The 24153-nt window shown below is 49.5% G+C and overlaps 9 protein-coding genes across 9 annotated transcripts; 5 read left to right on the forward strand and 4 right to left on the reverse strand.

Annotated features, from left to right (window-relative positions):
- Positions 1–237: 237 nt before the first annotated feature.
- FPRO_05880 (uncharacterized protein) lies at positions 238–6521 on the forward strand (the record flags this gene model as incomplete). The annotated part of the gene is made up of 2 exons (XM_031229268.1): positions 238–6234; positions 6303–6521. 2 exons carry the CDS (start codon positions 238–240, stop codon positions 6519–6521), a joined length of 6216 nt encoding a protein of 2071 aa, XP_031079521.1.
- A 1133-nt stretch (positions 6522–7654) lies between these two features.
- On the reverse strand, positions 7655–9219 carry FPRO_05879 (uncharacterized protein; the record flags this gene model as incomplete). The annotated part of the gene is made up of 3 exons (XM_031229269.1): positions 7655–8595; positions 8648–9103; positions 9165–9219. The coding sequence occupies 3 exons, from the start codon at positions 9217–9219 to the stop codon at positions 7655–7657; spliced, it is 1452 nt and encodes a 483-aa protein (XP_031079522.1).
- Positions 9220–11762: 2543 nt separating this feature from the next.
- Positions 11763–12401, forward strand: FPRO_05878 (uncharacterized protein; the record flags this gene model as incomplete). Its single annotated transcript, XM_031229270.1, has 1 exon — positions 11763–12401. The coding sequence occupies one exon, from the start codon at positions 11763–11765 to the stop codon at positions 12399–12401; it is 639 nt and encodes a 212-aa protein (XP_031079523.1).
- Positions 12402–12825: 424 nt separating this feature from the next.
- On the reverse strand, positions 12826–14795 carry FPRO_05877 (putative chaperonin of the TCP1 ring complex; the record flags this gene model as incomplete). Its single annotated transcript, XM_031229271.1, has 6 exons — positions 12826–12912; positions 12978–13615; positions 13671–14261; positions 14323–14531; positions 14588–14654; positions 14771–14795. 6 exons carry the CDS (start codon positions 14793–14795, stop codon positions 12826–12828), a joined length of 1617 nt encoding a protein of 538 aa, XP_031079524.1.
- A 631-nt stretch (positions 14796–15426) lies between these two features.
- On the forward strand, positions 15427–15879 carry FPRO_05876 (uncharacterized protein; the record flags this gene model as incomplete). The annotated part of the gene is made up of 1 exon (XM_031229272.1): positions 15427–15879. One exon carries the CDS (start codon positions 15427–15429, stop codon positions 15877–15879), a length of 453 nt encoding a protein of 150 aa, XP_031079525.1.
- A 328-nt stretch (positions 15880–16207) lies between these two features.
- FPRO_05875 (uncharacterized protein) lies at positions 16208–17934 on the reverse strand (the record flags this gene model as incomplete). Its single annotated transcript, XM_031229274.1, has 3 exons — positions 16208–16880; positions 16934–17314; positions 17375–17934. The coding sequence occupies 3 exons, from the start codon at positions 17932–17934 to the stop codon at positions 16208–16210; spliced, it is 1614 nt and encodes a 537-aa protein (XP_031079526.1).
- Positions 17935–20136: 2202 nt separating this feature from the next.
- Positions 20137–21817, forward strand: FPRO_05874 (uncharacterized protein; the record flags this gene model as incomplete). Its single annotated transcript, XM_031229275.1, has 2 exons — positions 20137–20751; positions 20798–21817. The coding sequence occupies 2 exons, from the start codon at positions 20137–20139 to the stop codon at positions 21815–21817; spliced, it is 1635 nt and encodes a 544-aa protein (XP_031079527.1).
- Positions 21818–22074: 257 nt separating this feature from the next.
- FPRO_05873 (uncharacterized protein) lies at positions 22075–22658 on the reverse strand (the record flags this gene model as incomplete). Its single annotated transcript, XM_031229276.1, has 2 exons — positions 22075–22592; positions 22643–22658. 2 exons carry the CDS (start codon positions 22656–22658, stop codon positions 22075–22077), a joined length of 534 nt encoding a protein of 177 aa, XP_031079528.1.
- Positions 22659–22995: 337 nt separating this feature from the next.
- FPRO_05872 (uncharacterized protein) lies at positions 22996–23936 on the forward strand (the record flags this gene model as incomplete). The annotated part of the gene is made up of 2 exons (XM_031229277.1): positions 22996–23273; positions 23321–23936. 2 exons carry the CDS (start codon positions 22996–22998, stop codon positions 23934–23936), a joined length of 894 nt encoding a protein of 297 aa, XP_031079529.1.
- Positions 23937–24153: the final 217 nt, after the last annotated feature.

Here is a 24153-nt window from a genome sequence, read left to right on the forward strand (position 1 = left end):
CAACTCGGTCGTTGATCAACCGGTGCTAAGTTTCTTAGAGACCATCGCTGCTGCTACTGTGCTGCCACTGTTGGCTCGGGGTTAGAGGGAACAAAGCGTCGACCTCTATACCCCCTCCTCCACTACTACCTTAGTTTGACATATCCTTTAAATCGCGAATTGTCCTCAACACTACTCTTCCTGCCGGCGAGAAGGATTCAGCTGTACGTCTTTGGACGACTTATTTTCCTGTGAGGCATGCAAAGAGCCACCTCGCCGGTTGGCGACGACATATTATCGATCCCATCACCATCGAGTCAACAGGACTTGACGACTCTCGCCTCTCCGACACCCATATTGCCGTCGTTTTCGCTGGCCGAGAAGCTGCCCGTGAGCGCTATTAGAAATGGAAGTGTGATGCCGGAATCGATCTCCAACTCGACTATAAATGCGACTGCGACACCAACCGCGCGTGACGCAATGACGACGGATCGCCACCCGAGCCACCCTCCACCCTCGCCCCTTGATGCTCAATCTAAAGAGCCCCGCGTCCACAACAACATGATAGTAGATCCTACCGATGAGAGCACTGTTTCTGTGATCAAGGGCTCGGATAACACTGCCGAGCCATTGGCTGCCCATACTGGAACAGATGCATTGAGTCCTCGGCGTGTAGGTTTCGGTGGTGCTCCCTCTCCCACCCAAGCGTCATCGCAGAAGCAACTTAACGAATATCGAGAAAAGCTTGCACGCGACCTTGAACGCCGCGAAATGTCTGCCCGAGGCTTGATGGCAAGCCCTAATGAAAAGAATCGGGTCTCTCCTATCCCCGAAGAAGGCCTTTCCAGTTCACCGCTTCAGACTTCAGCTCTGACAACGACCTCAACTGAGTCGAATGCTACTGTTCGAGGTGCTCCCACTCCAGGGCCCGTCGCAGGAACACCGTCATATCCATTTCCACGAATGGCCCCTGCTGGTTTCGTGCCGTCATATCTGCATAGACCTTTTACCACACTCTCACCTACAGGTGCTCCACGATCTTTCAGCTATGGTTCTTTTGACGCCTTGGGCATGACTGCCCAGGATAAGGTCCTTTCAAGTACTTCGACTCCAGCATCCAACTTCACGTTCAACCCGTCCGCAATGTCACCACAGCCTGAAAATCTCGATTTTCCCAATCCTAACCTCTACGATCTTTCTTTAATGCTAGCTGCTGAGCCTGGATTAGATGCTTGGTGGTCGAATGTTGTTCAAATTATGAGAGATGTGTACAAAGCTGAACGAGTAACACTTGCTATTCCAGCTGACACAACAGACATCGAAAATGTTCCTTGGGGCCAAAAAGCAACCTTCAATCTTCACAAGGAAGACGATCTAAGTTTGGGTTATATGGCAGCCAAACAGTCTAGTAGCGTCGTCATGAGCACAAGCGACCACGATAGATCCTGGCCTGGTTCTAATGCTACACCACCGATTTCTGACGATAATCTGAATACTAAGTCTGCCACCCGGCCAGATTTATTCAGTCGCCATTCATTCACGACTTATGAGGATAAGAGGGAGAAAACACGAACTCCACCCAACGCACAGGCTCGGCGGCCTGCGTTTCTTGCCAGGAGCCAAAGTAATTATCCCGCAGGTCCTGCCTCAAAAGAGTCCTATCTCGATTATGCCAAACTGAATAAGACGACACTTGACGAACATGATGCCATTGAGCAACAAATTCCAAGCTGGGAGGCGCCGCTCATGGGTGAAAAGGAAAGCCAGGGGCGTGTTCTACCGGTATTACAGGCTCTTGATTATGAGGCGGATCCTTTGATTGACCACAGTGGTATCATGCGAGTACTTGAACGCGGAAGAGCCATTGCACTTACTAGATCATATCCGTATCTCGCTGATGAAGCCCCGCCTGAGCCGTCGAAGAAACCAAAACCTGTCGCCCCAGAACCTTCCTCGAATGCTCCAAGGAATTTTGCCAAACCACGCTCGGACTCATTCTCGAAATTATCATCAATGTTCAACTCGGCTAGTTCTTCTCGTGTACCGACTCGCAGCAAAACTCACTCAGCTGCCGACAGAGCGAAATCAATAGCCTCACGATTAGAGGGCCGCTTAGAAGACGATATGCCTAGGCCTCCAACGCCTAAGTACGAAGAGTTTGAACAAGCGCCACCTTCGCCTTGGTCACAATCGCCAGCTCCATCACCAGCTGTACGCGCTGACCCTAAAGAAAACCCCTTTTTCACAGATGCCATGGTCGACGAAGATTCGTTCAATCCAGATACTGGCACAGAGGATTACACTGGAATGCGGCCGCCCGAAGCTATCGGTGTTGATAACTCGTGGACGGTTCTTCACATCCCCTTGTCTCACGTTCTTCTCTCGAAACCCGCTCGAACCTTCAAACTAGACAGCACTTTAATGGAGCAAAGATCTCACGCGCGCACCAAAAGCGAGAGTATTCCTGCTCCTAGCGAGGAGGGTGGCCGTAACACACCAGACAGTCTTAAGAGAGATAAGCCAGCACCGATCGCTATTTTATCAATTCTGAGCCCAATCATCCCTTACCCATCTAATCTCAAGCACTCCTTGGAACATTTGGCACCTCATATGGCCACAACTTTCTCACTATGCCGGCACTACAGTAATCTTGAGACTGAGTTGGCAGGGCTTCAACGGAAACGGCCGCAGACGACTGGATTTGGGGCGGTTGCACACGATGGGCGGCCATTGGAAAGCATGGCTTATCTAACTGCGGATGACGTCGTTCCACACCAGTCTCTCGCTGGTAGTATGACGAGTCCGAGCGATTACTCTGGTGTTTCTAAAAGTGCTACTGGATCTCCATTGGGCACTCCTGGGTGGGACCAGGGATCTGGAGGCTTTCATGCCGACAAGCGGCCACCGCCGACCTCGAGTCCTGCTGCAACACCTCAAGGAGAGGGATACTTCAGTTCGAGGCAAAGACCAGTACCCGCGCGACACGAAACATTTGGCGGCATAGGTACCCCACGGGCAAGAACAAGTTCAAAAGACACTTCTCCTGCTGAGAAGCGAAATATCCGAGTCAGCGGTTCTCTTCTTACACAAGAGAGTCCGGAGCAAAACTCGGCTGCCGATAAAGCAATTCGTACTTCTTCTGACGAATCGACTGGCGGATTGACCAAAAAGTCGAGTCACGTTGACGCTCCAGATGTCAGTATGGATACTCTGGATCCTACCAACAATGACAATACAGCTGAAGATTTGGCTGACTCTACCAAGACCGGACGTGGCACTCGACAAGGGCACAGCATGCTTCATTCATATGGTGCAGATTTTGCTTCCACTTTCCAATCTCTTCCGCCGAGCTCTACACTCTCAGCCAGACCGACACCCGTTTCTGCACCTTCTCGGAGTGGCTCATTGACTACCACAGCTGTTGATATGCCACCGCCTTCGGACAGACTCAAGGGACTGATTTTAGATTCCCTACCCGCGCATGTATTCGTCGCACTTCCGCAGACCGGAGAAATTGTCTGGGTCAACAGCCGTTATCTTTCGTACCGAGGCCAGACAGCCACCGACCTTGCCGCAGACCCATGGGGTAGTCTTCACCCTGATGACCGAGACGACTACTTAAAAGCATGGGGCCATTCTATTCGCACGGGCGAACAATTTTCGAGGACTGTTCGAATCAAACGATTCGACGGCGCATATAGGTGGTTTTATGCCAGAGCAGTTGCATCAAAGGATAAGAGAGGGGTTATCATGCAATTTCTTGGATCGTACATGGATATACACGATCAGCACATTGCGGAACTGAAAGCGGCGCGACAAGAGGAAATCGAGGCATCGGAGGCTAAACACCGATTACTTGCCAACCTCATCCCTCAGATCATCTTCACAGCGACCGAAGACGAAGGAATCACTTTTGCCAACGAACAGTGGCTCTCGTATACAGGGCAAAGCTTCTCTGACTCACTTGGATTGGGTTTTATGGACTTTGTACATCCGGACGATCTTGCGAAGTGCCGAATTCCCTCTACCCAACCTTCAACCCCTGGCGGAATACGACGTGAGGGCCATAGCAAGATATACCGGCAGGGATCTGCACAGTCTGAGGCGGCGTCAACTGCCACTATTCAACCTCCCAAGTCGCATACACCTCAAGACTCGCCTCTCCGTAATGTGCAGCAAGCCCTGTCGCGGAACAACAGCTCTAGCAGCAGTTCAGCGTACGAATGGCCTGCTGCAGACTTGACTGAACTGGCTCGAAAGGGAATAATCAAAGTGGCGACTGATAGCGCTGGCCGAGTCTCATACACAACTGAGGTTCGATTACTGTCCAAGACTGGAGAATACCGCTGGCATCTGATTCGATGTGTCGAGATTGACACTATTGATTTCGGCAGTGGTGCTAGCTCCTACTTTGGATCTGCGACAGACATCAACGACCACAAGCTTCTTGAGACCAAGCTCAAAGAGGCCATGGAAACCAAGGGAAGATTCCTGAGTAACATGTCCCACGAGATTCGTACTCCTTTAATCGGAATTTCGGGCATGGTAAGCTTCTTGCAGGATACTACTCTGAATGAAGAGCAGCTCGACTACACCAACACCATACAGACCAGTGCCAACAGCTTGATCATGATTATCAATGACATTCTAGATCTATCTAAGGTCGACGCTGGCATGATGAAACTAAAGTACGAATGGTTCCATACCAGGTCCATCATCGAAGACGTGAACGAGCTTGTTTCCACAATGGCCATTGCGAAACGACTCGAGTTGAACTATCTCGTGGAGGCCGATGTACCTGCATGGGTCAAGGGCGATAAGGTGCGGATTCGCCAAGTTCTCCTCAATGTCACTGGCAATGCCATCAAATTCACTTCAGAGGGTGAAGTCTTCAGTCGATGCCGTGTTTACGTCGCGGAGGGTTCCCATGTCGATGAGAATGAGATCATGCTGGAGTTTTCTGTTACCGATACAGGTCGCGGATTCTCAAAGGAGGAGGCGGAGTTGATTTTCAAACCTTTCAGTCAGATCGATGGAAGTAGCACCCGACAACACGGTGGGAGTGGACTGGGCCTTGTCATTTCTCGACAGCTTGCTGAGCTACATGGCGGTAGCATGACGGGACGCGCAACGCTGGGCAAAGGCTCTACCTTTACCTTCACAGCGCGGTTTGGCCTTCCTACAGCTGATGATCACCCTAACCTGCCTGACAGCCCTCCTGCTACTGGTGCTTTCACGCCTAGACCGGAGATGGTTGATAATGTTCCCAGCACTATCAAGCCTCTCCCTCCGCCAAAACATTTACGCAACGCCGAAGGCGCTAGCCCTGGAGGCACAGTATCAGAGTTTACGTCACCTGGAGGCCTTTCTGTTGGTAGCTCCAACCCGTCTGTCCGTTCAGCTAAGTCGCAAGTCACCGACCGATCCTCTGCAACATCTGTCACCGGTGGTCTGGCCCGATTCAGCGAGGCGGCTAAAGCTAGTGGGCAAGATTTGTCTCAGATGAAGTTGGAGATGCCCTCAGGGCGCAGCTCTCCTGGTACTCATCTCTTGCCTGGCAGTGGCTCACCTGAGGACTTCCGACCACCCATGTACTCAATCCTCATCATCTGCCCGCAGTTCCATAGTCGCGAGGCCACCACTCAACATATTGAGATGACTCTACCAAAGGATGTACCTCATCAGATCACAGCCTTGGCGAGCGTGAATGAGGCACAGACATTGATTGGTGGTGAGGATCCTATCAAGTTCACACATATCGTCATCAACCTTCCCTCTGCCGACGCTATCATTGGTCTTATGGATGACATTACGAAATCACAGACAATCGATAAGACAACTATTCTCGTGCTGTCAGATTCGGTGCAACGACAAGCTGTCATCAAGTTGGCGGCCAACACTAAATATGAGCAGCTCCTCTCAGATAACATGGTGACTTTTATCTACAAGCCTGTGAAGCCGTCTCGATTCGCTGTCATATTCGATCCAAACAAGATGCGTGATCTTAGCATAGATCGTAATCGCTCTACGGCGCAACAAATGGTCGAGAATCAGAAGGCTAGCTACCAGGAGATTGAACGGCGCATGGGCAACAAGGGCTACAAGGTGCTCCTAGTCGAGGACAATCCTGTCAATCAGAAGGTTCTCATGAAGTATCTCAAGAAGATTGGGGTTGACGTCGAGATTGCCGTTGATGGCGCAGAGTGCACCAACATGGTTTTCTCAAAGCCACATAAGCACTACTCGTTGATTTTGGTATGTTGCTCTATACCGTACTCTCCGGTCTCCAATGAGAATTTTAATAACTGACACATACTTCTCAGTGTGATCTACATATGCCACGAAAAGACGGCTACCAGGCGTGTCGTGAGATTCGACAGTGGGAAATTGCCAACAATTTCCCTCAGATGCCTATCATCGCCTTGTCAGCCAACGTCATGTCAGACGTTCAGGATAAATGTGTCGCTGCGGGATTCAGTGACTACGTCACGAAGCCAGTCGACTTCATCGACCTCAGCAGAGCTATGTCCAAGTTCTTCTGATCACACCACTCTTGCTACTCTCCTCCTCTCAAGCAATGCTGGCGCATAGTCACCCCTCTGCCACTTCTTCTTTTTGGACCTTTTACATTCAACGACAGTTCACGACTTGCCTCCTCCGTTCATAATTATACTACGGCAGCTTCTATTTCAGACCAGACATATCTATGTAGGGCCACCTTGGTCTTCTGCCAAAGCTAAGCCTTGTCGCAGCTCAACAGGGCTGACATAGGTCGAGGCACCTGGCAAATGACCTTATTTCTATTGGCATAGTTTATTTCTGGGTTATATGACTTTTTTATACCAACCACAATTTTCCTGCCTCGGCCAGGCAAATTGTCTTCTGCATGTTGCTGGACGTTACCGCAGGGCTTATAATGGGCACTGGCGATCTTTCACGGGCCTGTTGTCTGTTTCGTTTCACTTTTCACTCACCTGGGTCGAATGACCCGAGGGGATCCTGGGAGGGCTCGAAGACTGGATATGGCGTCAAGGAGTTTTGTTTGCATTGTTCATGTCTTCCTACCATGGCCTGATTGAATGATTCATTTTGCCATATGGGTAAAACGCACGTTAGCCATGAGCGGCGGGTACAATGAGGATATACTTTTTTGTTCTTTTTTTGGTAATGTTTTTGGCGAAGAATATGGGTTATGCATGAAAAATGGACGAGCAGGATAGGTTGAATCTCTCCAACTTTGTTCGATATTCATTTATACTTAGATAGACGGACGCCGCGGGAAAAGAGGTGGCGGCGGGGCATTTCCAACACGGTGTTATACAATTTTCATGACGAGGCAAAAATAAAGAAATCAATCTAAATTATAACCATTTCAAGAACAATTCTGCGTGTTAAGAACGTCTGAAAATGGAGGAACAGATATGTTATTTTGTGATGTTATGCTAGCCCAAACGTTATCATAGGCCCCAAATAGCTCAATCTCAAAACCATGCCAGCACAGTTGGTCATTCTATCCGTTGCTTTTCCGTAATCCGTTCCAAATCGTTCGTCATTAGCATAAAGATATGAAAATCATCAAAACAATTTGCCTCGCCTTGGCGGGCTGGTATCCGCGGTTCCCATGAAATTCAAGTCATAAGAGAGTGAGAATGCGCCCATCCAAGTAAGAATACGATCAGTACACACTGCCCCGGATACTTCGATCCTCCTTCTCAGCGCGATCCAAATCCTCAACGAGTTCAGCGTCACCGTCACAAGAGGCATCGGTAGATGCATCACCAAGACGGTTAGTCCTTGCATATTCATCCGGGCTATCCTTATCGCTCGTGTATGCTAGATGTTCGGGTCCGGCTTTGAGGAGGGGTTTCTGATTGTATGAAGGCTTCTCGCTTCTTTCGCCAACGGTCCTGTTGAGTTGTGCGTTCAAGGAGGCAATACGGTGTAAGCTTATGTTCTCATCCTCTGAGGAGTCGTTGTCAGTCTCGGCGGCAGATGTGTGGCCAGAATAGCTGCCGCCCCCATCGCGGCCAATATGCAAGTATGGCGACTGGATATACTCGCTGGCAGAGATGACTGAGGGGGTGTCATTGAGGTCAGAAACAGATTTGCCTTCATGGTTTGATGAGATGTCGATCTCTGGTCCATCATCATGAGCTCCGAGGGTGGCGCTCTCAATATTGGTACCAATGCAGTCTAATTGAGCCTTCTGCTTCCGGCTGACGATGGTAATGATCTCGTCTGGGTTTGTAATCTTGCCATAAGGCTCTGGCCCGCCGTTCTCATGATCCTTTTTGCGCATGATCTCCAAATCCTCACGCTTAGCATAGTGTCGACTATGGTCACAGCCATTGGGACATCCACCCCATCGGCGTGTAACAACAAATGTTTTGGTGCGTGGGAGTTTCGAGCTGTCCCTGTCCTTGTCCTCTTTGTCTTTGCGTTCTCGCCGCAGATCGGACCAAGTTCGTAACTTGTTCTCTAGAAGGTACTTATTGTTTTCCTGCTTGCGCATGATGAGGAACTCGCAGTGGTTGATGTTTCGGAGATCTTCAAAGTACTCGACAGTGAAATGATACCATTTCATGAGAAAGACACGGGACATGAGTCCGTGAGTCACTAAGAAGCGTACTGTTAGTAAAATCGCAAAGCTGCTTGGTGAAATACGTACCCAGTACACAGACACTGGGGAAATCATCTTCGCCAAATTGCCGCCATAGACTCTCATTGAATCCGCTCACACGATCGTAAGCATCAGCAGCACTCTCTCCATTGGGTATACGGTAGAAGAAGTGGCCATAATCGGCCCTCTCCTGCCACATACGTTCCATTTCAGCGCTGCATGGTTGGAAGTTACCAAAATCCTGCTCACGTAGCCGAGGCTCTTCGTACACCTTGATGTTAGCTCGGCGGAAGGGCGACGGGGAGCCTTCGTCCGAGGTCAGGCTCTCGAGAATTCCTTCTGTTGTTTCACGTGTGCGGCGGTATGGAGAGGTAAAGAACTGTAAGGTATCGTCGGGACGGAGGAGGCTTCGGAGACGACGTCCGGCGTCGTGGGCTTGGTTCCAGCCTTCTGGCGTAAGTTTGACTCGGTGATCGGGAACGGTCTGGTGAATTTCTCGGTTCTCTTGATAATTGTCAGCACGTATTGAATAATGAGGGACGAAAAAGCCAGAGCATTAACGTACTATTGCCTTCGGACTGGCCGTGGCGAACTAGAATGATCAAGCGTGGCTTGGTCATGATGCTTTAGGGACGCGATATAGAGGGGTAGTCTTTAAGTGATTGAGCGTGTCTCTAATAAGTCGAAGGATGAATTTGATATTCCGGGGTCCTGAGCGTTTTCACAATAGTTGTATAAGTTGAATGGAGGTTTTCAAGTTGTGAGACAGGCTGGGTCAAGACGGGATAGAATATGGCGGAGTAGGGGATAGATAGTTTTGCAATTGGTCAGCCAAAGCATAGGCAGGAGTCACCAATTATGAATAGTAAGAGAGAAGAGGATGGAAGCTTGGGAGAAACAGCAGGAGCTCAGCGTCATAAAAAACAAATGAAGAAAAGCTAAAGGAAGGTGAAGCGTGGATTGCAACGTCTTTTTTTAGTGAGGCTTGCCTAATCCCGTAGCCGTTGGCTCAAGCTCACGAGACATCCTGACCTGAAGCATCCATCAGAGCGAGGGCAAGTGCAAGCCCATGCCATGCCATGCAACCATGTTTCCGAAAAAAAAACGACGCCCCGCCAAAATTGCCGGGATAACCCCCCCACCACCACCTCAGCCCAGCTGGAGGAAGGATGTGTCCGCCTACCTAGGGACTACGTATCGTGCACCATGAACCTCCATTCCATCTGAGCGGAGAGGTGGTCCTCGGGGAGCAAGAAAACATCGGGCCTTGACACAGATTGTCTAAATTAACTCAGCAAAAAGTATTACAAGCTTAGGCTAGATTTATACCAAATTACCTCAATATTTTTATCATTTAGGATCAAGGCCCTGTGCTTTCTTTCCTCCCCTTGGTGAGGAGAATCCAAGGGTGGTGCTGTACTTTCGAGGCAGGTACCAGCACCCTCGTTTGGGGCCGGAGCCGCCCCGCCATCTGTCGACCGAAACAGCAAAACAGCTTCTCAGTCGTCCACGGTCAAGCCTCCAAGCACACAATGATTGACCAATGACAATGGATGCCATATTCAAGCTGGTCATCACACGGAGACAGAAACAGCCCATAAGAGTTCTTGGAAGATGGACTAGTCTCAACCAAATCTTTCCGAATCCTTGCTAATACTACGAATGAAGCAAAGGCACAAGGGGTAGCTCCCCTCCCCATGGCACGATCTGGAGGAGGGGCCCGCAAACGGTTCTTGCTACCTAATCATGATTAAAGCGAAAAGCGTGCTGGGACAATCTGGCGATACAAGTCCGAAGACTGATACGATTCGGTGTTTGACCTGTTCATGACCTTGAGTTGTTCCGCCCGCGGACGGACATCGTATGGCGGCGGTTAATATCCGCTGATATCAAATCATATGATTTACCATTCCTGTATCCTTGGAACTGACTTGATCTTTTTTTCGCTCTCCCTTGTCAAAGATACTGAGAAACTGGCAATCTGGTGTTGGTTAGCCAATCCTGGAGATCTGCAGAGCCAGATTGAGTAATTCCGGCCACTGTAGCAGACAGTTCGAGTCACGGCACGCAAAGTTCATGTTCATGCCTCTCCCATGCATGCATCTCGTTTTGTTCTTTTTCCATTTTCTTGTTTTCTTTCGGCCCTCCCGTGGACATGATCATGATTAATCTCGTGGTGTTTATCTATGTTCCGCCGGCTAATTACATCTATCGGATCTAGACGGCCCCTTGCTTGTCTTGGACCATCTGGATTCAATCTCATCACCTGAAGAATGACGGCTACAGCGGAGCATGGTGAGGTGATGTGATCTACAACGGGAAGCGCCCAGCCGCCGACTGCAACATCGTATATCTGGATAAAGTCACTCGGAGACGATCTGATCCTAACTCTGATCAGTGGCTTTTGTCTTGCATTTTCCCCTTCTGCTCCCGCCTGCAGTACTGATGCATTCTGCAACGAAGATAGTTGCCTTTCCTGACTGCAATCCATCACATGTTCATCACCCAGAGTCACTTTGTGGCTTGCTGACGCGGCTTGGAACTTTTTTGTGCCTGGGATGTCAATTCAACTGCCGCGCGCTTATCAGGCGACCCTCAGACACCCGTTCCGGTGCGATCAACATTTCCCCCAGCGGCTGTTTGCTAGGCTAGGGACCTCGATCCTAAGTGACAAAATAGGTTAGGCAACGCCACAAGTGCTCAGGATGCTTTTTGCTGAATTTATTTTGACATGCTACCAGTAAATCAAGGTACGGTGTTTTCTTGCTCCCCGAGGGGCTTAGGCTAATTCTTTGTAACCTTGTACCCAAATCAACGCCACTCTCATCAGATCCTGGCTAGGGTACCTACCTAGGTAGCGTCCACTATCTTCGATTTATCCTACCCATCAACAACACCAACACAACCATCTGGCATCTGCCGGCCATTGCTCTCTTCACGTGCCAACCATCTGACCGCTCCCATTCAGAGGTTCTTGTCTCAATCAATCAATCGTTTAACGGACTTCAATTCACCCGACGATCCTCTGCCTATTCAGGCTATCTACCGCGCCCGTCGACGTCTCATTCTCACGCGTGCCTCAGCCCATTTTCATCTTACCTGAGATCAGGCGTCGGATAACCAACATTTCTTTGACTTATTCTTTTTACCTCTTTTCTCCAAAATGTCTGCTCCTGGTCCCGAATCGGTACCAACATCGGCCGATCCCCGATCCCATCGCCCTACCAAGAAGCGCGCCCTTACGCCCGTCTCAGCGCAAGCCGCTTCGGTAGAGGCCCTCTTCTCAAAGCCCGACCAAATCATCCATATCCCCGAGTCCTCTACCTCCGGCTCCGGCAGTTCTGCCTTGCTTTCCGCCCCTCCGGAAATTGTCACCAATGTTCAGGGATCTAGTGCAGGTGCCGGTTCAGGCGAGTTTCATGTGTATAAGGCGAGTCGTCGGCGCGAGTATGAGCGTCTGCGCAGTATGGATGAGGATCTTCGCCGCGAAAAGGACATCGAAGAGTTTAACAAGGGCAAGACTGAACGCGATCGAAAAGACGAAGAACGTACGCGCAAGAATCGCGAAAAGAGGGAGAAGATGAAGGCCCGCAAGTCTAAGAAGGGCAAGAGCCCTGCCACCACTGACAAAGCGCCCAACGCGATACAGTCCAAAGATGCCTCCTCACTCACGGAAAACGATACTGAGAAGGACACTGCTGATGTTGATTCTAAGACCAAGGCTGAGCATGGCAGGGATGATACAGAATCAACGCCATCGATACAACCTGCAGGACTAGTCATTCACGATGAAGATGACTAAACAAAAAGGAATACGAAAGGCCAGCAGCCCAAGAAGTCGTGCCCAGTTGCACCGAAGTGTCAGGTGCGAGAAGGACGCTTTATCGGAATCAGACTTGAGACCTAAATTATAGGAGGAGAACGGCTCGCAAGGGCGTCGTAAGTAGATGCAACAGTTCTCATCGACCAGGTAATTTTATATGATACCCATTTATTTCCTTTTGAGAAGAGTCGCCGGAGCTATATCATGATCGCTCCGGCGCCCACTGTGTTCATATTTTCCTTGTTTGTCTATTTTGCTCTTTCGGCTAGTACAGAGGGGTATGACCAGTCCATCCAAACAGACATTCGTATAAGCAGTCCGAATTACACGCCTGCCTATCCCACTATCGCTCACTCACATACAGACACATCAGAATTGTCATCTACAAACATGCTCTTTCTCTTTATTCTTCACCACCCCCGCCGCCACCAATCTGCGCAGCCTTCTTGGCACTGCAAATGTCATCAACTCGGAGCAAAAGGCAAGCAGCCTGTTCAGATTGTCAGTATCCTCTTCTGTAGTTGTAAATGACAGGGAATATCGTGAAATGCTTACCTCAATGGCGGTCTTGATACTCTGGAGCTTGATAGCCTGAGGCTCCCACACTCCGTATTCTTTCATATCTGCAATGGCACCTGTATCACCGTTGACACCCCAGGTGCTCTTACCCTCGGCCTGCTTGGCTCGGAGATCTGTCAACACACGGACAGGGCTCTTACCAGCATTCTGGACGAGAGTTCGAGGAATAACCTCAAGAGCATCTGCTACAGCCTTGTAGGGCCACTGCTGGACACCCTCAATACTCTTGGCGAGTTGACCCAACCTCACGGATACGGCCATCTCTGTGGCACCACCACCAGGCGATAACCTAGGAGAGAACATAACATTTCGTGCGACACCCATGGCATCCTGGAGGTTTCGCTCGATTTCGTTGAGTACATCCTTGGAGGGACCTCGGAGAAGGACTGTGCAGGCCTTAGGGTCCTGGCACTTGGTAAGGAATGTGAAGTACTCGTCTCCGATCTTCTCAATCTCGAACAAGCCACATCTAGTACCCACATCAGAGTCCTGGAGATCCTCTACTCTGTTGACGATGGTGGCTCCGGTAGCGCGGGCTATTCTGTTGTTATCGGTCTTTCGAACTCGGCGGAGAGCTGTGATGTTTGCCTTCATGAAGTAGTGCTGGGCAAGATCTATGACAGAGATTAGTAAGGCATGCTCCTCAGGAGTCATGAATTCAGAACGCACCAGACACTCCCTTCTCCGTAATGACAAGATCAGGCTTGACGGCGACAATCGCCTCGCACAAGGCCTTGACCTGCTCCTCCTCAATCTGCAGAATTCGATTCCAGTCATCCTCCTTGGTAATCTCGATGTTGGTTTGAGACTCGCCCTTCTTGTACTCAAGAGGGCAGTCGAGGAGAACGATTCGGGGGTTCTCAATGCGCCGGCGCATCTTGGGATGTGTAATATCCTTGTTGAGCATAAGACCGTCAAGAACTCTGCTGTCCTCGATCTCACCGCCAGGGACCTTCTCCACTCTGGCATATCGCTTGATGTCGACTTCAGTCTTGCCGTTACCAGCCTCCCATGTCACAGTGCGGACAGCCTTGAGGGCGAGATCGCACATCTGATCCATCCATCGAGAAACGAACTTGGTGCCAATTGAGGAAGAGATGAGCTGGTACATGGCCTTGTCATCGTTGACATCGATCGGCAGAGAGATCTCCTCGATGATTTCAAGGGCATCTTTGAGGGCTCGCTTGAAGGCGGAAATGATGACGACAGGGTGGATGTTACGGTCGAGCTGGGGAAGAGCTTGGGCGAGAATCTCACCAGCTGTTCAGATGATGTCAGTGATATGCTCAACTAGCATTGCAGTATAGCCATGCTCTCTTACCCAGGATAATGACGGTTGTGGTTCCATCTCCAACTTCCTCGTCTTGTGTCCGGCTGAGCTCAATCATGCTCTTCGCGGCAGGGTGGGAGACCTCAATTTCTCGGAGGATAGCATGTCCGTCATTTGTGAGAACGATGCCGCCCATGGGGTCGAGCAGCATCTTTAGCATGGCCTTGGGGCCGAGACATGATCGAATAATGTCGGCAACACTAGGATCGGTGGTTAGGGTCGGGCACGCGACTCGAGGATAGGGACAATGGCATACGTTTTGGCAGCAGCAATATTGGACAGCTGGGCTTTCCGGCCAGTCTGCCTCTCACCACTGTTGGTGTCTGTACAATCTCGGTCAGCCTCGATTCTGAATTGAAAGCTCCCCTCTCAGGCTCAGGGCCCAGGGGTTCGCCTTCTAGTGTGGGGGTTATATATTTTTGTAGAGGTTTAGACTCACTCATAACCACCACCGGAGCCTGCATGATGGGCAAGGTGTTCAGTATTTCTTCGGCTCAACGGTATAATTCTCCTTCAAGTGATGGCAGCAGATTCGATCAGGCGTGGTTCGAAGAAATGAAAGGTGCCGGGTTGTCGGTGTCGGAGGGGCAAAAGGCTAAAAGAACAGTTGTTGAGGGGCGGGCGCGCACATACAGAAAAGTTCAGTGGTGGATGTGGATATGGAGGATTTTTGGCGGGGACCTGGAGGCTCCCATCCTGCTTGCGCTCTCTCGGCTTTGATATTAACCCGCCCCGCCTTGCGTTTGCTTAGTAGATAGCTCCTGGTAACTACCTACCTGATCGCAATTTTGACCAGCTCATGACCTGTCAGAGAACCCCCTGGAAAACAAAGGCGACCAATCATATAAGCCAAGAGCCGCTGAGCGTTGGAGCTCCCCTCCATCAATCAAGCGAGCTTGCAGTTGGAGAAGAATTGTCCATGGTACACATCTTTCACATTATCATTGTGGCTGTTTCGAGGTATCTACTACGTACTGAGCTACCTTACTCCAAGACAAGGCATAAAGCAGTCCAAGACATTGAAACACAAAATCAACCTCCTTCTTGTCTGAGTTAACTCTATTCTGATTCATTGCCATTCAATTGCAGTACGTGATGGCTGCGAGGAGAGCAGTCCAATCCATTCTGCCTAAATCACAGCCCCCAGCTTGGACAGCCTCAAAGCGCATCACAGAGTTCATAGCACACGTTACCCCTGTAACATCGCCATCCCAGGCCAATATCTACCTTGAGTCTCTTCTTGAATCAGATAAACGTATACGTAACGCAACGCACAATATCACGGCGTGGCGTATTAGAGGCGAGGGCACTGGCCATCAACAATTCAATGACGATGGTGAGACGGGAGCCGGATCCCGACTCCTGCAGCTGATGCAGTCCATGGATCTTTGGGATTCTATGGTTGTAGTTACACGCTGGTATGGGGGTGCCCATTTAGGATCCAAAAGATTCAGATTGATCACTTCCGTGGCCAGTGACGCCTTTGCGAGGGCTGGTATGTCTGGAGACAAGAAGGGAGATACACCTGAAGGGAAGAGAAGGAAGTAGTGCGAAATGCCGGATTGTGCTGGCTGACTATGAAAGAACAGGCCAGGCCTATATCACCTGCGTAAGCAATCAAATTCTCGGCCAACCCTATTTATATGCTAACATCTCTACACCAGGTACCAAGACTAAGCTTCAGTCTCTAAAGGCCCTTCTGTTCTCCTTCATCCAGTGTCCCAGTCTTGTCAAATGCCGCCTTCACTCCAATCTAATTCCAATAGGTGTTGTAGCGGTGACATCCATTTGCGTCTTACCTCAGCGCCTCTGTAGCAGGCAAATGCTGATGATCCTGCGTCCGACTTGATATCAAACTCTATTTGGTCGATCACACTCAATCTCGCTGGATCTCATTGCGTAACCTAGATGCTGCCAAGGCCGTCTTGTATTGGCAGTTCCCGACACTCGGATAGGACATCGAAGTTCGCCCAGTATTACCCTTCAGTACTTGAGGTGCGACTTTGATCCATTTACCTCCTTTCTTGGACCTGGCCTCAACGAGACAAATGTCTCCTGACATGAGCGCTTGGACATAGTGCCAGTGATCTTGATCACTTATGGCTTTCTCACCAAGCCGATCCCACCAGGATTCGTCGGTAGAGTAGATGGGAGCATCCTCTATCCAGAGAAAGTCTGGAGGGAACTTCTTCATGAACCATGGATGGGGCGTTACTGCAAAGGTTGGAATTCCATTCTCGCTGTATCTCCATTCGAGCGCCAGTTGGCGTGTCGCTTCTTGGGTGTAAGATTCCAAATTGAGTCGTCCGAAGTCTCCAAGCTGTGCAGAGGCATCCTGCTGGCACGGCTCTTGGCTCTTGGCTTGAGGAACAGGCAAGGGAGGGTCCCATTCTTCCTTGATCTTCTTGATCTTAGACGTGGGAATGGCAAACACCATAGTGGCATCGCCCGTGCGATACTTCTGAGGCACAGGGCCTTTGATATCAAGAAGCGGCTTAACAATCTTGAACTTTGTCCATCTCTGTTGCTGCAGAGGGCTTCCGCACGTACTTCAAATCGGCAATCAGTATTGTGTTCATATTCACCCCTGAAGGTAACTCACACGTTTGCCTCATACAGAGTGATGCTGCCTTTTCGAGCATCCAGCTTGAGGGCATCTACACTGTCTGCGATCTCAGCCGATACCGGACTGTGTGTACCGAGACTCACACTCCGTTTCAGCATCTTGTTCCTCACTATATCATGCTTGAAATGGAGTGAGTCAAGTTCAAGTTTCCAGTACCCGAAGCGGCGGCATGCCCATTCAAGCCACGCCATCAATCCTTCCGAATTTAGAGGAACAACGAGAGACGAGTCGTTTTTGTTGGGAAAGGGCTCAACACGCATGAGGCGCTCAGGATGAAGATCAAGTATCGGGAAGGGTGCATAACGATTGTTGTTGGCAGATCCAGTGATGACATGGAGACGCTCACTAGCTACTCGTCTGGGAAGAGTTGTAAGTATTAACTACTAACACGGATATATGATGATGGTGGACACTCACACCGGAACCTCCCGGGCCTTGATATGCTGAGACCTCTTCCTAAGAAATTCGGCTCGCCTAGTGGCTCCAGGTGCGTTGTTGATCAGCTCATGGTTGACCATCTCTGCTACGTTGCGATTGTCGACTCCTTTGGAGTGAAGGCGAGAGAGGTCAGGCATCATATGATAATGCATATCCATTTTTGTCATCATTCCACTGATCGTCATGGTATCCATGGGTTGCGGTCCTGGGTTTCCTTGTGAGCCTTGTTGAAGCGCATCTTGTGTGCCATTCGTATGTGCTAGGTTGTTGGCAAAGCCCATAGCGATGCCCTTTCGGAGCTTCTCGCGAACAGACAGAGTGCTAAGATGCTGCTGGGAGAGATCATGGTTTGTGTATCGATAAAGAGTGGCGTGGTCTTCATCTTGTTCCTCTTCTTCTTGTTGCGGGTACGTTCTCTGACGGCTGGCGGCAGGACGAAGCGGATAGCTAGCAGCGAGGGATCCAGTAGTCGGTCCTGGGCCTGGTTCCACGGTCTTAGGAACTTTGGCCTCATTTGACTTGCGCTGCGTGGCGGACATGTTCGAGAACCTTGGCCGGTGGAAAGCTGCAGGGTCTGTTTCTCTCATCGTTCCTCCCGGCGACTCAACAACATATATAGCCCGACACCGCTTCGTGTTTTGAGACTCAGGCCGTGGGCTAAGCAAATGCTTGCCCTTGGTATATAGCAAGCTCACCATATTTGTAGCAGCAGAGACAAATCGAGTGTTAGAGAGTTGTTTAGAACAATAGAGTTGCCGCGCACACTTGTCTCCACTATAACACCTGCGGCATGGGGGATGAAGGTATCACCAGTGTGCGAAGATGAAGAACAATGGGATGAAAAGCTGGGCTGAATAATTGACAATGGGTGAAAAAGTGCGGAGCGAGATTATCTTTAGGGATGGAAGGCACGCTCTGAATCATCCACTCCCTATCACTGCCCTCGGTCGATGAAGGCATCCATTCCATTAAGGACGAACAACTCCGTTACTTGCAAAAGCGTGTTTGTAATGGAATTTGTGAACCTGCAGAAACTCGCTGCTACCTCTTGCTTTTAAGAATACCGCCTTAGTATTCAAGCGTCTACCTAATCAACTAGCTATATCCCATAGATAAAATGCCATTATCTTGCGATTATTCCCTTCTCTGTCAGCCCACCAAAACATTACGCAAATGCTTCAGAGTTACCCTTCCAGTGACGCAAATTAAAACCACCTACAATTCTCCCACATGTTTGAATAAAACAACGGCAATATCATTGCTCTGCTCTAAAGCGTGAATATTGATGTTGTGGTCAACCGGTGTTACTCACTTTGCTAAGCGTGGAGTTGACGAGGAAATGCCACTATCCGCAAAATGTGGTTACACAAGATTTTGTTTGACGAAAAAGTACAAGGATTCATTGATTTTAAAGAGGACCGATGCCTCCCGCACTATGGATATGCATTGTGATTCACAGTCACAAGTTACTAACGGAGTGAACATAGCAATCTACCTTGGCACTGAAGCTGGCACAATATACCAAACTCTTGGATTGAAGAAACAATATAACGGCTATTTGCTTCGCAATACACTTTTAGCAATAGAGCACTGATTTATAAATATCTTCTGGGCTGAAAAGTGATGGTAAGTAATGAGGAGTTATGTAACCAGTATCTTAGGTTCAAGCTCTGAAAAACACGAGCTGGCCCTTACATGGTGACAGTGAATCTCTTTCGAGACGATCCTTTGCTACAAGATTGAAAGAAATTCCCATCAGTTCTTGAATAGAGTGGCAGCCACTTGACAGCAAAATATACGTCTCCACCACCAATGCAAATCGCCAAGCAGGCCAAATTGGACTCGTCTTGGCAGAAAGCTCGCCGTAGTCGGAGTAAAGTTCTTTTCTCACCTCTGAACTGGTGATATTCTCATACTTCTCCAGAAGATCTTGGCATGTAAAGAGCCCTTATAAATACTATACACTCTGCAATTTAGCTTACTTCGAAAGGCTATTCTCTAAACGCAAAGCATAAGTGCAAATGCCATTCAATTTTTGTATCAGGCATTAACATGCAGGAACATCACCTATAACTCATTCTACAAAGCATCCCTTGCATGACTGCCGTCATTCGGCTTGGTTGATTCCATTGACGGAAGAACTTTTAGCCAAGATCTTATCTGATGAAAATGATATATAACGTCGAGAACCAGGGTTTCGGGATAAACGGACAACATGGACAGTCTCCACAAGGGTCAAGCTGGCGTAGTCTATTGCAAGGTATTTGAATAGAACTTTCAAGTATTATATTGACCTTGGTTACTGTGTTCAACTTCTAGGACTTCTAGTTATTCAGTTGGAGGATTTTAAACAAGCTCAAAGCAATACGTAGACATAGCACAAATCCAGTGCTTACCTTCGCATAAAAGAGCAAAACCAAGAGCACCACTCTCAGATTCCATTGAGATGAGGTATTTAAAACTCAGCCATGTCATGACAACAGTGCTGAACTAAACGTCTTAATGCTTGTCGATTCCCATCTGATAACTTTCAAGAACAAGCTTAATGTTACCCTTACCCACCAGCAATCCACTCAGCGTCGGCACTTATGCTAGATGCAGCAACCATATGTGGGGAGTTTATCAATCTCATCTAATCTCTTACAAGATGCTCTGCCTACGACGGGTACAAAAAGGGCACTGGCAAGTCTTCAAGAATTGTTATTCAGGTCATTTCCTCTTTGTCTTTGCCAGCTGTGAAAATGAAGTTCGCCACTATTATCGGCTCAGCTCTGTTGGGCTTTGCTTCTGCTGGTAATACTCCTACCCGGAAAACCACCTACGACTACATCGTGGCCGGTGCCGGAGCGTCGGGTCTGGTTGTTGCCGAGAGACTTGCTAATGCTGGCCACAACGTTCTTCTTGTTGAGCGTGGTGGTCCTTCATTCTACTCAACGGGTAACCGAGATGACTTGATGAAGTGGAACAAAACCGTCACCGCATACGATGTCCCAGGCATGGCCTACTACACCGATATCTCGCCGACCATTCAGTGGTGCACAGACATTGCTGCCTCAGCAGGTTGCCTGCTCGGTGGGTCTACCATGTTAAACGCTCTCATGTTTGTCAAGCCCCGAGCTGCCGACTTTGAGGGCTGGCCTAAGGGATGGCAATGGGAGGATGGAGTGTCAGATGCTGCCAAGAGCGTTTTTGAACGTATGCCCGGGAGCATTCTTCCCTCGGCCGATGGAAAGCGCTATGATGATGGTGCTTTTGAGGTTATGTCAAAGTTCCTTGAGAGCAATGGTTGGGATGAAGTCAATGCTCTTGAGAACGTCGAGGCGAAGGATAAGATCTTCACGCATCCTCCTTGGCTGGTAAGTTTGATCCCTATACTTAGGATAAAACTCTAACATCACTAAGATCAGCAATGGACTTCGAGGTGGTCCCGTTCGCGATATCCTACCCGCTGCGCAGGCCCTTGACAACTTCAGCCTGCAGCTTCACGCCAAGGTCATCCGTGCTCTTCGCAAGGGCCCTATCGTTACCGGCATCGAAGTGGAGCATGACAACGGTTCTCGCGAGATCATCAAGCTAAGCAAGGGTGGCTCCGTGATTCTCTCAGCTGGCACCCACTCGACACCTCGAATCCTCTTCAACTCAGGCATTGGACCGAAGAAGCAAATCCGCATTGTCCAGTCCGGCTCTACGAACGTTAAGCTCCCTCCTGCCTCTCAGTGGATCGACCTTCCCGTTGGTCAGCGCCTCAGAGACCATCCGATTGTTGTGGTGGATTTCCAAACCAAGAATAAGCTTCAAGCCCTTCCCAAGGAGGCCTTCACTGAGCCTAACGATGAGACTGTTCAGTTGTTTGCTGAAGGAAGTGGCCTTCTCTCGCAGTCAGCTCAGCGTCTTAATTTCTGGAAGAGCGTCGAAGGCAGTGATGGAGTGACCCGCTATGTGCAAGGCACAGTCAATGCCCCTGAGAACAACACCATCTCAGCCAAGGTCTATCTCACACACGGTCCTACATCCCACGGAACCCTCGAGATTACTCCTGAGGGCAACACCAACATCACCCAAAAGCCATTCCTCAATACAGAGGGTGACCGTAATGCTCTCAAGACCTTTGTCGCCGAACTTCTTAGCTACGCACGTAAGCCTGGTAGTGTTCTGAGTGTACCTAGCAATGTCACCGCCGACACTATTCTCGAGGTTTCGTACAGCGGCAACCATCACCTCGGTTCGGCTAACATGGGAGCTAAGAACGATGGCAAAAGCGTCGTTGGGCCCGACACCCGAGTTTGGGGAACCAAGAACCTGTTTGTTGTCGATGGTAGCATGCATCCTGAGGTTCCAACTGGAAATACCCAGGCTTCAATTATGGTTGCTGCTGCACACGCCGCTAACAAGATCTTGACTGCTTCCTCCAAGCGACACTAAATGAAGATTCGTGCCCTTGTGGTCAGGGAAAACTGAAGAGTGTCGAATGTATCAGATGTATAGTGTAGTTCTGAGTCCACCACTAAGAAGTAGACAAAAGCTAGATATAGAGCTCACATCTGTTGAGCATCAACCTGATAAAGTCCATGGTCTTGTGGTAAAGAAGCAACCATTGCGTAAAACTACCAAGAGCAAGGCTTTCTAGAACTATCTCTTGCGCTGTTGATCGTGATTCGTAAAATGCCAACTCAGGTGGCTTATTTCAGAGCCATTCCGCCAAATACTCGGTCCAATTCTGCACCTTGGTCCTCTGTCGCATTCTTGTTGGTTCCGCTCTGAGTGTTTTGATGCTCTGGTACGTTTCCAGCACCTTGTTGCTGCACCGGTGTACTCCTCTCGGGCTCCAACATGTGCATCTCACTATCGAGCCAACCCGGGGCAACTCTCCTCTTCTCCGCGAGTTCACGCGCCTTGATCTTCTCATCAAATTCTCGGAGTTCACGCTCTGCATCCTCTTGCATTTTGGTCACGTAAGCTTGAAGTGCGCGGCATGAGGCAATGATGTCTTCTGGGTGTGCCGCATGACCAGAGTTGGATACCACGTATTTAGGCTTGCTTTGGCCTGCGGGGTTGTCTGATGCTGCCTCGATGCCCAGGGACGAGGGTGGGATGTTTGAGGGCATAGTCTTGTAGTTATACGAGAGTGTTGTCGCTGTTGGAAGTGACACAAACGGAGAAACTGTCAAAGGGACCTGTTCCAGAAGAGGGTGGGATCCTAAGGTTGAATCAGCTCTATGTTGTGCATCGTGCATGAGTGAAGCCTACGCTTGTTGTCGCGCATGTTGGCAATTATACCAATCTTGGGGTATTAGGATATCGGCTCAAGCGCTTTTATAAGATCTTGCAGATATATTTCTCCCGTAATATTTAATGATAGGTATTGTGTATAGAGACAAGGTAATTTGAAATCGTGCAAAGTTGAGTGTGTAAGTCAATTCGAGGTTGAGGTCGACCGACGCGTGCCTGTCTGTCTGGTTGCTCATCGTAGTGCGATAAGCTTATCGATAAGACTCGACCGACGATAAAGCTCTCCCTCCCACTTTGCGATGTACATTTTCTTCAGCTGCCTGGTGAACCCCTCCACTCCAAACGATCTAGTTTACACCAAACACCCAGACATGTTGCCAACGACAATTCGCACACCGCCAAAGGCCGAAGACTACACGCCTCTGGCCGAGTACCAGTCGACAACGCCCGAAAGCTTCGTCAATGGAAAACCTGTTCTTCACTACCATCTCGAAGGCGCAAAGGCATGGATCCCCAAGGCACAATGTGGTAGCCTGGCTCTATTTCCTGCCGACTCAAGCGAGAAACCCAGTGTTCCTGAAGGCGACACCATAAATGGTGATGTCGAGGAGCTTGTGGAGCAGGCAGTGGATGTCTTTGTGAACTCAGAGTACGTCTCATGTTTTTAATGGTACAACTCAAACTAACATCGCAAAGGGCCTTGACCATCTTTAGTCCCAAGGTTGAGGCAGGTGTCTCAATTCCTTATCCCTCGATATCCATCCACGCGATCAAACAGCTGGGTCCCGAAACAGATGCGCCTCGCACCCAGGCCGTATGGATGCAGCTTGAATTCTCAGACGGCGGTGCCGAAGACGACGACTTTAGCACAATAGACCTTACCATCATCCCACCCAAATCAGATTCTGAGTCCAGTGTCGCTAAGCAACTGTACGACGCCATGGCCAACTGTTCCGACCTTCACCCTGACCCCAATGATGGCGAAGAGGACGAGGATGAGTACGATCGTATTGTCTTTGAGGGCAGCGAGGAGCACCAGGCCATTGAGGGTTTCACAGGAGTTCTGCGCGGTGCTAGCAACGGCAGCCTACCGCCTCCTATGCCTGGTAGCGGCGGCTGGATCACAGCGGATAACGTGAACGAGTATTTCGACGAAGATGGCAATTGGATTGGACCTGGCGCTGAAGGTCAAGAGGAAGAACTGGGAGAAGGCGCAGGAAGAGTGCGAGATCGCGATGAAGCTGAGGGCGCTGATGCAGCCGAAACCTCAGTCGCTGATGATCCTGAGAACAAGCGACCACGAGTTGAGTAATAGATGATACCTCACCAAAATACACGGCAGGGCGTTATGGTACAAGAGACAAAATTAATCAATGCATTACGAATTTCACTTGATATGGCTACTCAAGAAAAGAACCTTTTAATTGCAACGCAGCCAGTATAAATACGATCTTCTATTAAGATTACGTCCGAAGGGTATATTTCCATCGAGCTTCTGCCTAAGCTACCTACCTACAGATTAATTCAAT

Source organism: Fusarium proliferatum (assembly GCF_900067095.1).
Source record: "Fusarium proliferatum ET1 genome assembly, contig: FPRO_scaffold003, whole genome shotgun sequence".
NCBI lineage: Eukaryota > Fungi > Ascomycota > Sordariomycetes > Hypocreales > Nectriaceae > Fusarium > Fusarium proliferatum.